Raw genomic sequence first — 11393 nt, 5'->3', positions numbered from 1 at the left:
AGTTAATGATTTTACATAATTGCTGAGGCATGTAATATTTGAGACTGAAAGCCTTCTTAGTGGAGGGAGTTAATGCTACAGATTGTTTTACAGCACTGCATTTAATGGGTGTGGCTTCGAATTTCTGAAATGGCTGCACTGCCCTACCTCCCCATATCCAAGAGGTAATCCTCCCATTCCTCCCTCTTCTCCCCTCCCTCCAACCAGCTCTATAAAAATCTTAAGCCGGGGCTTTCACCCCAGTCACTTCTCTCCACAGCCAGAGGTAGAGCAGTCAGACGCCATCCAAGCAGCTGTCACCATGTCTTACGGCCAGAGCATGATGATGTCAGGTGGGTCCCAGCGGAGCTCCTTCGGAGGAGGAGGTGGAGGCAGTATGTACGGCAGGAGCGCCGGCAGTATGTACGGTGGCTCTGGCGGCAGTGGCGTGCGCATTTCCAGCGCCTCCCGCACCTTCTCTGCCGGCGGCGGCGGCGGCAGCGGCGGCGGTGGCGGTTTTAGCTTCGGTGGCGGTTCAGGGGGCGGCTTCAACCTGGCCGATGCTGGAGAGATGCAGATCTCGACCAACGAGAAGGCCACCATGCAGAACCTGAACGACCGTCTGGCCACCTACCTGGAGAAAGTGCGCTCCCTCGAGAAGGCCAACACTGAACTGGAGCTGAAGATCCGCCAGTTCCTGGAGAGCAAGATCTCTCCGTCTGCACGTGACTACAGCGCATACGAGGCCACCATCAAGGATCTGCAGGCAAAGGTAAATCAACTTTCCAATTTAGCTTTCCTTAACCTATGTAAAAAAAAAAAACTGTAAGTGCTAAAACATAGAGGTTCGGCAACAGTAGCCTTTACTATGTAAACAAGCTCAAGTCACTGTTTGCTCCCACAAGGTGTGGCTGTGTATATGAACACACTAAGACAGGTTACATAAATTTCTCTATCCTAAATGCCAGTCCTGAACTGGGAGTGAGTCACTATATGGCCCATTTTTATATACTAGATACACGAGACAAATCTGTCACAAACTGCGACATGCTTACGGTCCCCTCAGACCTCAGATAACCTCATGATAGTGGCTGTTGCTCAGGCATCGTCTGCTTTCTCATCCATTCCTATTCTCTGCACCTCGATATCTGACACTGTGTTTTACACAAGAGGCCCTCAGGGGTGTTACAAAGCCAAAAATGGGGTCAGTGTGTACAGCTTATGCCAGTCCCTGAAAGGTGTCAACTTGACCACAACAAAGGTTCGATTTTTGCAACAAAGTTGATTCATAATATTTACAACAGAATTGTAACCAAATGCCTGTGTCGCCTTTGTATAAAGTTTAGTTCATGTGGAAATCTCACTGCAATCCTTTTTGCTGCAAGCCTAAATAAATAATTACATAATCCTCACACATTTGTGTATTCATTTGTTATGAATAGCTAACTGAAGGGGTTTAGTGCCTGAACATTGCAACCTTTTTCAGATCCTGGATGCCACCCGTCTCAATGGCAGTATCTATCTCAGCGTTGACAACGCAAAGCTGGCTGCTGATGACTTCAGAGTCAAGTGAGTCTCAAAACAAAAGTAATGTGAAGGGAAATTTATTTATGTGGACTGTTATAGAACAACAAGTTAAAAACAATTATCAAGCAGAATGCATTAAAACACAGAAAAATAAACCTTAGCCATAGTTTCAAAAGGCCTGTCTATGTATTTAAAAAAGAAATGTTAATAATTCAGTTTAAAATAATTCATAACAACCCTTCTTTGCTGTAGATATGAGAACGAGCTGGCTCTGCGGCAGTCAGTGGAGGCTGATATTGCAGGATTGAGGAGGGTCCTGGACGAGTTGACAATGGCAAGATCTGACCTGGAGATGCAGATTGAAGGTCTGAAGGAGGAGCTAATCTTCCTCAAGAAGAACCATGAGGAGGTGGGCCTGTCAAACACTGTCCCTTCTTCTGCAACAGGGATCAGGATTTTACATCATGGATCTCAAATAAAAAATGGGGGCTTATCTATGTTATAGTTAAGAAAAGAAGAGAATCTTCATTGACACATTGACTGAATTAGTCAATAGTCTAGTACCCTAGAACATAACATAATAACCTTTGATTACCTTACCATCACATTGCTTGTAAGAAATACTTCTCTGTTGAACAGATAAGGGTCAGTGTGCTGACCATTGAATTTGTGTTCTTTTGCTCAGGAACTTCTCGCCGCGAGATCACAGATGAGTGGCCAGGTCCATGTAGAAGTGGACGCAGCACCGCAAGAAGATCTGAACAAAGTCCTGGAAGGTCTCCGCGATCAGTACGAGGGTATGGCTGAGAAGAGCAGGAAGGAATGGGAGAACTGGTTTCAAGCCAAGGTAATATGTCAGGGGGTAAAAACAAATCTGATTGTCGTCTATATACCAGTTCATATTGTATTCCCTTTGTTCCAGTTGGCAATTTTCGTCATTAATTTTCTTTTTCAATTTTTTGTCATTTTCCACAGGCAGAACCACTAAAGCAGGAAGTGCAGGCCAACATAGAGACTGTGCAGACGTCCAAAACTGAACTCACAGAGCTCAAGCGCACACTGCAGGCGCTTGAAATAGAGCTGCAGTCTCAACTAAGCATGGTAGGCTAGGACATCACGAAGCCCTGCTAAAGCAACTTTGCTATTAACCAGTTGAGTCTCTTGGCTCTCTTCTAATATAAACCCTCTCACTTCCTCACTCGCCTACGTTTCTCTCTGCATCCAATAGAAAGGGTCCCTGGAAACTACATTAAGGGACACAGAGAATCGCTACTCCGAGCAGCTGAACATCCTCCAGATACAGGTCACCAACATGGAGGAACAGCTGATGCAGCTCCGTGCCGACATGGAGCGTCAAAGTCAGGAGTACCAGATGCTGCTGGACATCAAGACCCGTCTAGAGCTGGAGATAGCAGAGTACAGAAGGCTGCTGGATGGAGAATGGGATGGGTGAGTCTATTGGAACCAAGCATACTGTTTTGGGCAGCTGGGTAGCTCATTCAGTTAAGGCATCTCGTAGTACAGGGATAAGCCTCATGATATCAGTCTGAATTCAGACCAGGCCACTGCGGACTGTGGCCGGTAGCGCCATAGGGTGACATACAATTGGTGGTTGCATTGGCCAGGGTATGAGTGGGTTCAATCCTTTAGGGTCCAAGTTTCATTGCTACCTAGCAACCCCGCTAATCGATCGGGTGCCTATATACTGCACGTTAACACTGCATATGAAAGGTCTTCCTCCAACTCCACTCTATGCGAGTTTAGCTGTAGTCTGCAGCATGAAAAGAAGCAGCTAGTGACACCTCGTGTTTTGGAGGAGTCTGGTTGAGCAGTTGTCTATACTTTGCAGTGTGGTTTAAACCTTAACACGGCTACAGCTGGAGGCCGTTGAGCAGTTCAGATTGGGGTGGGAATTGGACACGCTCAGGCCCAAGTTGGGCACCATACATTCATTTTTTTAATGCGGTTTTGCTGTAAAGAGAAAAGTCATTCTATAAGGTCATATGAGCCAGTGACAGCACAGGGCATAATAGCTTTACTGATTATGGAATGCAGTCTCCTCAATATACCATCACTTCTGAATCTGGTACAACATCAGGTTTTTTAAATAGAACAGGGGGAATAGGGTGTGTCGGGCAAGTATAAAGTCAGATAATACTTTTAGAGTTGGGTTTGGTCATAGAATTAAAATTATTATTTGTAATGACATTCATTTAAATTCAAGCTCCACACTGTGTCAAAGGGCAGGTGAATTGTTGCTTGTTTTTACTTATTAATGATAGTTCATGATTATGACTTCACTAATAAAAAATACATTTATTTTTCACAGTGACTCTCGCTCTGGCTCTCGCTCTGGCTCTGGCTTTGGCTCCGGCTCTGGCTCTGGCTCTGGCTCTGGCTCCGACGCTGCCGCTGCCGCTGCCGCTGCCGCTGCCGCTGCCGCTGCCTCTGCCTCTGCCGCTGCCGCTGCCGCTGCCTCCTCCAAAACACGTAAGGTGGTGACAATTGTGCAAGAGATGGTGGATGGCAAGGTGGTTAGTTCCTCTCAAAGTGCTGTGACCTCTGAGATCCCAGCATAAGCAACACTGAACACGCCCACCTCCGCAACACCGTCTGTGCCTCATGAAAATGATGAATTATTATCTGGAGGATGCTGCAATATTAAAGAGATAAGAGATGTTTAAAACTAAATCCTGAGTGAGTGTCATTTTTAGTCAAATTACCAACCACTTATTCTTCTTGTATAACTTTTTGTTTTCTCGTAGTTCTCAAGAAACCAAGTGGTAAAAGAGCTTGTTGAGTCTATCTCAAAAATAGCTGTCTAAAACTCTATCAAATACAATAAACACCACTGGGACCTTTTTGCATAGCAGTCAATAATCACTCATGAAACATAGGAAAGAGGCCATAGCACTGATCCTGGTCACTACTGCAAGCGGGGGACTTGAATAACGGAGGTTAAGGCCCGCCAACTGGCCATCCAATTTAAGATGAAACTTATGGGGCACCACATGTGAGGTGATCAATTCTGTGGACAAAATGCATTTTTGTGTCACAAAATGAAAAAACAAGTTACTGTATTTTGTGCACAAAAAGGAAAATGTGTTTCACATTTTGTGCACAGTGCATTTTGAATGATTATAATAGAATTAGAACATGGTTGCTGTTCTCTGTGAGGAGCAGAATCTAACTGGAATAGTAGACAGTGGTCAAGAGATGGCTGTTTAAATATTGAAAATTCTATTCCTTGCTATACCGCCCCCAAGTGGTCAATAGGTGCCAATAATTCTCCCATGCTCATCCACATAAGATAAGATATACTTTATTGAATCCCTTGGGGTAATTTGTCCTCTGCATTTGACCCATCCTTAGTTACCTAGGAGCAGTGGGCAGCTGCCTCTCTTGTAATTTTAATGAAAGAAACCATGTAAAAACTGGTTGGATGTAATGTAGAACAAAACACGATAATATGTATTGCAGAATTGCATTCTGAAAATGAACTTGACATTGCTGGTCTTTTCAATGATTCTGCTGCCAGTGCAGAGGCTGTAATGTGCACTGGAGCAAGTAAAACTGTCCTGGAAGAATTTAAAACAAAAGGAAACAAAACATCAAAGTGAGTCAGGCAACAGCAAGAGGACCCTCTACAACAGAACTACAAGAGATTCCTCAGGTTTAGTTCTGTTAGTAGAACAAGGGGACATAAGTAGAAATGAGCAAAAGGTAAATTCCGTATAGACCAGGAAGAATTTTTTCACACACAGAGTAGTCAGTGTGTGGAATGAGTAGCCTGCCAGGGCATGTACTAGAGGCAGAAACTCTGGGGATTTTCAAGACTAGGCTTCACATGGCGTTAAACACTATGTGGTCTACAGATAATCAGAGTATTATGTACAATTTAGTTTGGAAAATGGCGAGCATTGGACTGAATGTCCCGTTCTCATCACTACGTTGTTATGCCAAGTTAATGTAGTCTGGTGGAGAAAGAAACGGCGAGGGCCGAGAGACAGATCTCTCTAACTGAGGAGCTGATTAAAATTGACCTTGCTTCAGTTGAGGGAACCAAAACTGCAGATTTGCCTCCCCGAAAAGAGACTGAAAGATGTTGACGTACCATTTTCTGAGGAAGAAGTTTGAAATTCTAGTCTGTGCAGTTACCTATTAGGCCATTATTTTAGAATAGATAACAGAATATATTTTCAAATAACATTTCAAGGCATTTACACATTTTTATGGCTTATAGGTTTTTTAGACCACTTTTATTTTTGTGGGATTCTAATTGAAAATATATTATTGTCCCTTTAGAATGGATGTTGTTTTGGAAGGGGTTGGGTTGCATTTAAAACATTATTAAAGATGTTCCATGTATCCAACATGTCTCTAGTCTGCCTAAATCAATCTTGAATCCATCCTGAATTCACCCTTATAGTGAGATCAAGATTATCCTGATTTTCACTATCTCCACCTTCGGTATTTTGAAATGCCAAAAAGCAACATGTGATCTAGATTCTAGGTAGGATTGGATAACCAAATCCTTATCCCCATGTTTTGTATCAGTATCACATTTTATAATTTTGAAATATCCCATTTGGAAATTTAATCTGATTATTGAAATGCTATCCAAAAAATCTGTAAATAGTGGGCCCTGATTTAAAAATATAAAATTATCTTTTATTGTGAAGCTCGGTGGAGAAACTGCACCGGAAGTTCCATTCGTTTTGCTGATGCTGCTCTGCTTCGCTCAATTTTATGCAGTATGTTGCCAAAAGTTTTCGCGCACATAGGATAAGTTTTTGCATTTGACTACTGGCTACATTAAACAAATGATTCATTTGAAGCAATTACGTCATTAATTAATAAGGTAAGTTTTTTTCTATAATCTTGATGCTCAAGTTTGCGAGTTTTGTGTACCAGAAAGCAGAAAATCGGGCTACTTTTCCGTCCACTTGTCTGCTGATTTGGCAGTGGCTGCTAAATGGCTCGTAATTGCAGATTTTCAGAGTTTGAGAACATCTGGTCCAACGTTACTTCTCTATGAGTTGGTCAATAAAATTACAATTAGTTAAAGATGTCGCTATGTAAAACAATGGCGTCACCTTGTATGACCCTTGCGGTTGTTGGCTAAATTAGACTGCAATTTGCGGATATCCTCCAGATATGCTGAACACGTGTTGTTCTTTTCTTTTCTTTTTCGGCATGTTGTAAAAATAAGTTATTGAACTACATTTCTGCGGAATAGCCACATTATGCTAATTGTTACCATAAACTTCCGTGGAATTCTTCTATGATCTGGTGAAAATAATACTTGAGCACCAGTCACTGAAGGGGCATAATAAAAAGCAGCGATTATGGGTAATTGATACCAATTTAATATGTTGTTAACAACGGAACTTGCACAGGATCAAGTCTTTCTCTCGTCGCCATTTATATAAAAAAAAAGAACTGAGGTAATAAGATGTAAACCTGTTTTCCCGCCAGAGGGATAGCAGTAGAAATCTGTGTGATGAGGTGTTGTGTGAAACGGTACTTTTTCGTTTCACCAGTAATTTACTGACAGTCAATGTTTCGGACGCTGTCTCTGAAAAAACGGTCAAAGACCAAACGGGCAAAGCTTAAGGGATTTTCTGGGGACTGTCTGGTCACCCTAAGTCATAGGCTACTTATGATACCTTGAGAATGTGAATGAATCGTTTGAAATTGTTCTTACCCAGTTTGAACTTAAAGGTGAGAATTTGAATCCTTAGCCCCTTTTCCATTGCACAAAACGGTTCAGGAACCATCCGTAACTGGAACAATCGGGAACCTCGGTAGTTCCCAGAATGCATTCTGCTGTTTGTTTCCACTTTTAGAACGGTGTCAATGAGAATTTGGGAGCAAGTGACAAGAAATACATGTTTTTTTAGTCCCTGCAATTCTGTGGTTTCTCTGTGGTTTACCCCACCTCATAATGTAACTGCTGGAGTGTAAATTTGTGAGCTGCTGCTTTGATTGAGGCTAAATACTTTCGCCTGTTTCCCTCCAGGAGCTGCACTTCTGCACACCTTTGAGCAGAAGTATGATGCAGGCAGGAGTCTGTCTGAGACAGGACACTGAGGCAACACTACCAGAGCTCACTGAGCAGCACAGGATCAGAAAGAAAGAAGAGGAACTCAGTGGACTGGAGTCTGTCCACATGGCAGAGTCAGAGACAGAGTGTGCTGCACCAGGACTCAACACACTGGAGCCAGAGTGTGTTACAGCACACAGCGGGGTTAGTGATGTACACCACACACACACATCACCGATTGAAACAGAAACTGATCTGGGCTCCACCCATAGTAGGGGTCTTTTTAAGACAGAGAGCCTTGACAACACAGAGCAGGGATATGTAACCCATCTGCCTCCTGACCAAATCAAAACAGAGGCTGATGATGAAGGATACCTTAAGGCAGAACACAGCTGTGACTTGCAGGATATTAAATGTGTTCATATTAAACCTGACCAAATGAAGCATGAGTCCACTGAAAATTTAGTGAGTGATCTCATGGATACCGTGATGAATGGAGCTGGTGACAATCAGGCTGAGCCATGGCAATATGCAGGAGAGCCAAGCCCAAACTGTAAAAAAGAAGAAATTCATGATTTGCTGACTAGTTGTGGGGATTTACCTCATTACTGTGACAAAAACAGTGGAAATAATATGACAACAATTGTCCAGAAAAGTAGAAATAGTTGCAGGAAATATTTACTTTGCCAGAAAATTAATGTAAATACTGAACCCATAATTAGGCCTAATTCAAGTAAAAACCCAAGCCTTTTGAATTTAATTCTACAAAATAAAGGTGAAATTCACACAGAAGAAAAGCTGCCCAAGTGTACACCGTGCAAGAAATATTTTCGTACAAAATCTGATTTAAAGTTGCACCTGAGAATTCATAGAGGTAGAAAGCCCTTAAAATGTATTCCATGTGGAAAGTGTTTTTCCAAAATAGCTGATTTAAATAATCACCTGAGTATTCATATAGGTGAAAAGTCATGTCAGTGCATTCAGTGTGGGACATCTTTCTCCCAATCAACCACATTGAAAGTTCACATGATGATTCATACAGGTGAAAAGGCATACAGATGTTCTCATTGTGGAAAGTGCTTTCCCTTTATATCTCAGTTAAATAAGCACCACAGAATTCATACAGGTGAAAAGCCATACCAGTGCATTGAGTGTGGGAAATGTTTTTCTCAATCAAGCTCATTAAATGTACACAAGATGAGTCATACAGGCAAAAAGCCCTACAGATGTTCTCATTGTGGGAAGTGCTTTAACAAAATATCTGATTTAAAGACCCACCAGAGAATTCATACAGGTGAAAAGCCCTACAAATGTTCTCATTGTGGGAAGTGCTTTTACAATTTATCTGATTTAAAGACCCACCAGAGAATTCATACAGGTGAAAAGCCCTACAGATGTTCTCATTGTGGGAAGTGCTTTTCTGCAATATCTCATTTAAATAGGCACCAGAGAATTCATACAGGTGAGAAGCCATACAAATGCATTGAGTGTGGGAAGTGTTTTTCTCAGTCAGGTACATTAAATGTACATAAAATGATTCATACAGGAGAAAAGCCACACAAATGTTCTCAATGTGGAAAGTGCTTTGCCAAAATGTCTCATTTATGTACCCACCAGAGAAGTCATACAGGTGAAAAGCCCTACAAATGTTCTCATTGTGGGAAGTGCTTTTCCTCAATATCTCAGTTAAATATTCACCAGAGAATTCACACAGGTGAGAAGCCATACAAATGTATTGAGTGTGGGAAATGTTTTTCTCAGTCAGGCACATTAAATATACACAAGATGATTCATACAGGTGAAAAGCCCTACAAATGTTCTCATTGTGTGAAGTGCTTTTCCAGAATATCTTATTTAAAAGCCCACCAGAGAATTCATACAGGTGAGAAGCCATATTGATGTGTTGAGTGTGGGAAGTCTTTTTCTTAAGCGCATTAAATGTACATAATGATTCATTCAGGTGAAAAGCCCTACAAATGTTCTCATTGTGGGAAGTGCTTTTTGACCACACATTATTTTAATAGCCACCAGAAAATGCATTCAGTTTAAGCATCTGAGCGTCTTCCAATGTGTTTCCTAAAAATCTAATTTAGATTTTCACGTGAGAATTAATTCAGATGAACGTTTTCTCCTTTTAATTATCAAAAAATAAATCCTACAGGTCATCGACCTTACAAATGTACTCTAGTGTTTCCTGAAAGCATCCTTTACATGATGTGCTTTGCTTTGAGTGGGACATTAAAAAAAATGTACATTAAATATCAAAGAAACCTGATATTGCCTTCAAAATCCCTTGATTTTTTTTTTTTTTTTTTTTTGGTTTACAAATTCTTATTTGATGGGTCTTTAGCTTGATCTGAAGGAGTGATTGAAACACGGTAAGCTGACCATTTTGCATTGTGTCATTTAGCATTTAGCATTATGTAATGGTGCGGTAGAGCACAGTAGCTGGGTAGAGTTTTTCTAGAAGAGTTTTTTTTTCATTTTAATTCCTTGTCAAAATAAAACGTAACTTTGTCGTTTGAAGGGTGATATTTTGTCATGATAAAAATGGCGGCAGTGTGATTTGTATGAAAGAAACAATGTGAAACCTATTTTAATGTAATCTAGAACGAAACGTGATAGTGTTCACTGCCAATGTATAGGCTTTAATGTGTACCTCATCTAAAGCTGATCATTAGACTTAATCTGTATGTTTTGTCAGATGTATCAGTTGACGATCTTTGTTTCACTCTATTTTTTGGTGTTGATTTTGAGTTGTATATGAAATAATTTTACATTTTGAATGTGCACATTCCAAGACCTTTGTGTCATGTGTTTGTCTTTATAAACTAGTATATCTTTCACTGTGTCATTTCTTTGCTCCTTTGCTACTACTCCTTATAAATGTAGTTTAATTCCTGTTGTACGTAACTGAAAACACTTGTGGGAGAAATGCATTTGACTCCTATGGGGTGTGAAGTGTTTTAACAATTTTAAACATTTTCAATTTGTCAGAATGCATGAGCTTTTTTAAAAAAGTAGTTTCACATTTCTCACCATTCATCTGATTCAGTGACTAGACATTCTGAAGAATCAATTTCATGCTTCTTTTATTCAGTCCAAATCTTGCAGAGAGATAAATTTGTTGGCCAAAATATTCAAATTTGGGAGGTGGTTAAACCCATTGCATAATGTCCTTGGGCTAAATCGGATTCTCTTAGATTGCCTTTGGATTAGCCCGTTCTACTTTTCTACTCTCAGTTGAAATTTTCCATTGTTGGCAAATGTTTACACACATTGATTTTGTGTCTGTATTCATGTTATACCTAAGCAAAGAATCTGTCTTTGAATTGTTGTATCGAATCACACAACTGTGTTTTTTATCAGTTACCTTCAAGCAAAACGGAAACTGCTAAGTTTTACGACAAAATGAATATTAGGGTACTGGAAATGCAACCAGCATGCTTATACTGGCTATAGTGAAAACAAGCATATCATAAAATGCCATTTACCACAATACTTACATTATTAGCCTATTTTTATTCGCATTTACGAGAACATTATATTACATTTATTTGGCAGACTGTTTTATCCAAAGCGACGTACAAAAAGTGTTTTCATGGTCATAGACAACTACTAAACACAGGTTCAATGAGATACAATACTTGGGGGAGATCTGCAAAGTTGCAAATTGTTTTCAAACAGTTCGCCCTGGGGCAATGCACACACCACAGCGTTCAAACTCAAAACATACTGCATCTTTTTGTTTGTCTCTTGTTCGAAAGGAGTCGTTTCAAACAAATAGTTTGATTTTGTTTTGAGTATACTGGTGCCTTTAAGAGCCAATCTGCATGAAGTG

The 11393-nt window shown here is 40.6% G+C and overlaps 2 protein-coding genes across 2 annotated transcripts; both read left to right on the top strand.

Annotated features, from left to right (window-relative positions):
• Positions 1-226: 226 nt before the first annotated feature.
• LOC135249426 (keratin, type I cytoskeletal 13-like) lies at positions 227-4197 on the top strand. Its single transcript, XM_064325066.1, has 7 exons — positions 227-751; positions 1466-1548; positions 1759-1915; positions 2192-2353; positions 2482-2607; positions 2735-2955; positions 3836-4197. Exons 1-7 carry the CDS (start codon positions 302-304, stop codon positions 4083-4085), a joined length of 1449 nt encoding a protein of 482 aa, XP_064181136.1. The 5' UTR covers positions 227-301; the 3' UTR covers positions 4086-4197.
• A 3565-nt stretch (positions 4198-7762) lies between these two features.
• On the top strand, positions 7763-10396 carry LOC135249425 (gastrula zinc finger protein XlCGF28.1-like). Its single transcript, XM_064325065.1, has one exon. The coding sequence runs from the start codon at positions 7991-7993 to the stop codon at positions 9449-9451; it is 1461 nt and encodes a 486-aa protein (XP_064181135.1). The 5' UTR covers positions 7763-7990; the 3' UTR covers positions 9452-10396.
• The last annotated feature ends 997 nt before the right edge of the window (positions 10397-11393 follow it).

Source organism: Anguilla rostrata, chromosome 2 (assembly GCF_018555375.3).
Source record: "Anguilla rostrata isolate EN2019 chromosome 2, ASM1855537v3, whole genome shotgun sequence".
Taxonomy (NCBI): domain Eukaryota; kingdom Metazoa; phylum Chordata; class Actinopteri; order Anguilliformes; family Anguillidae; genus Anguilla; species Anguilla rostrata.
Note: the sequence above shows the minus strand (reverse complement) of the source record. Positions and strands in the feature narration are given on the sequence as shown.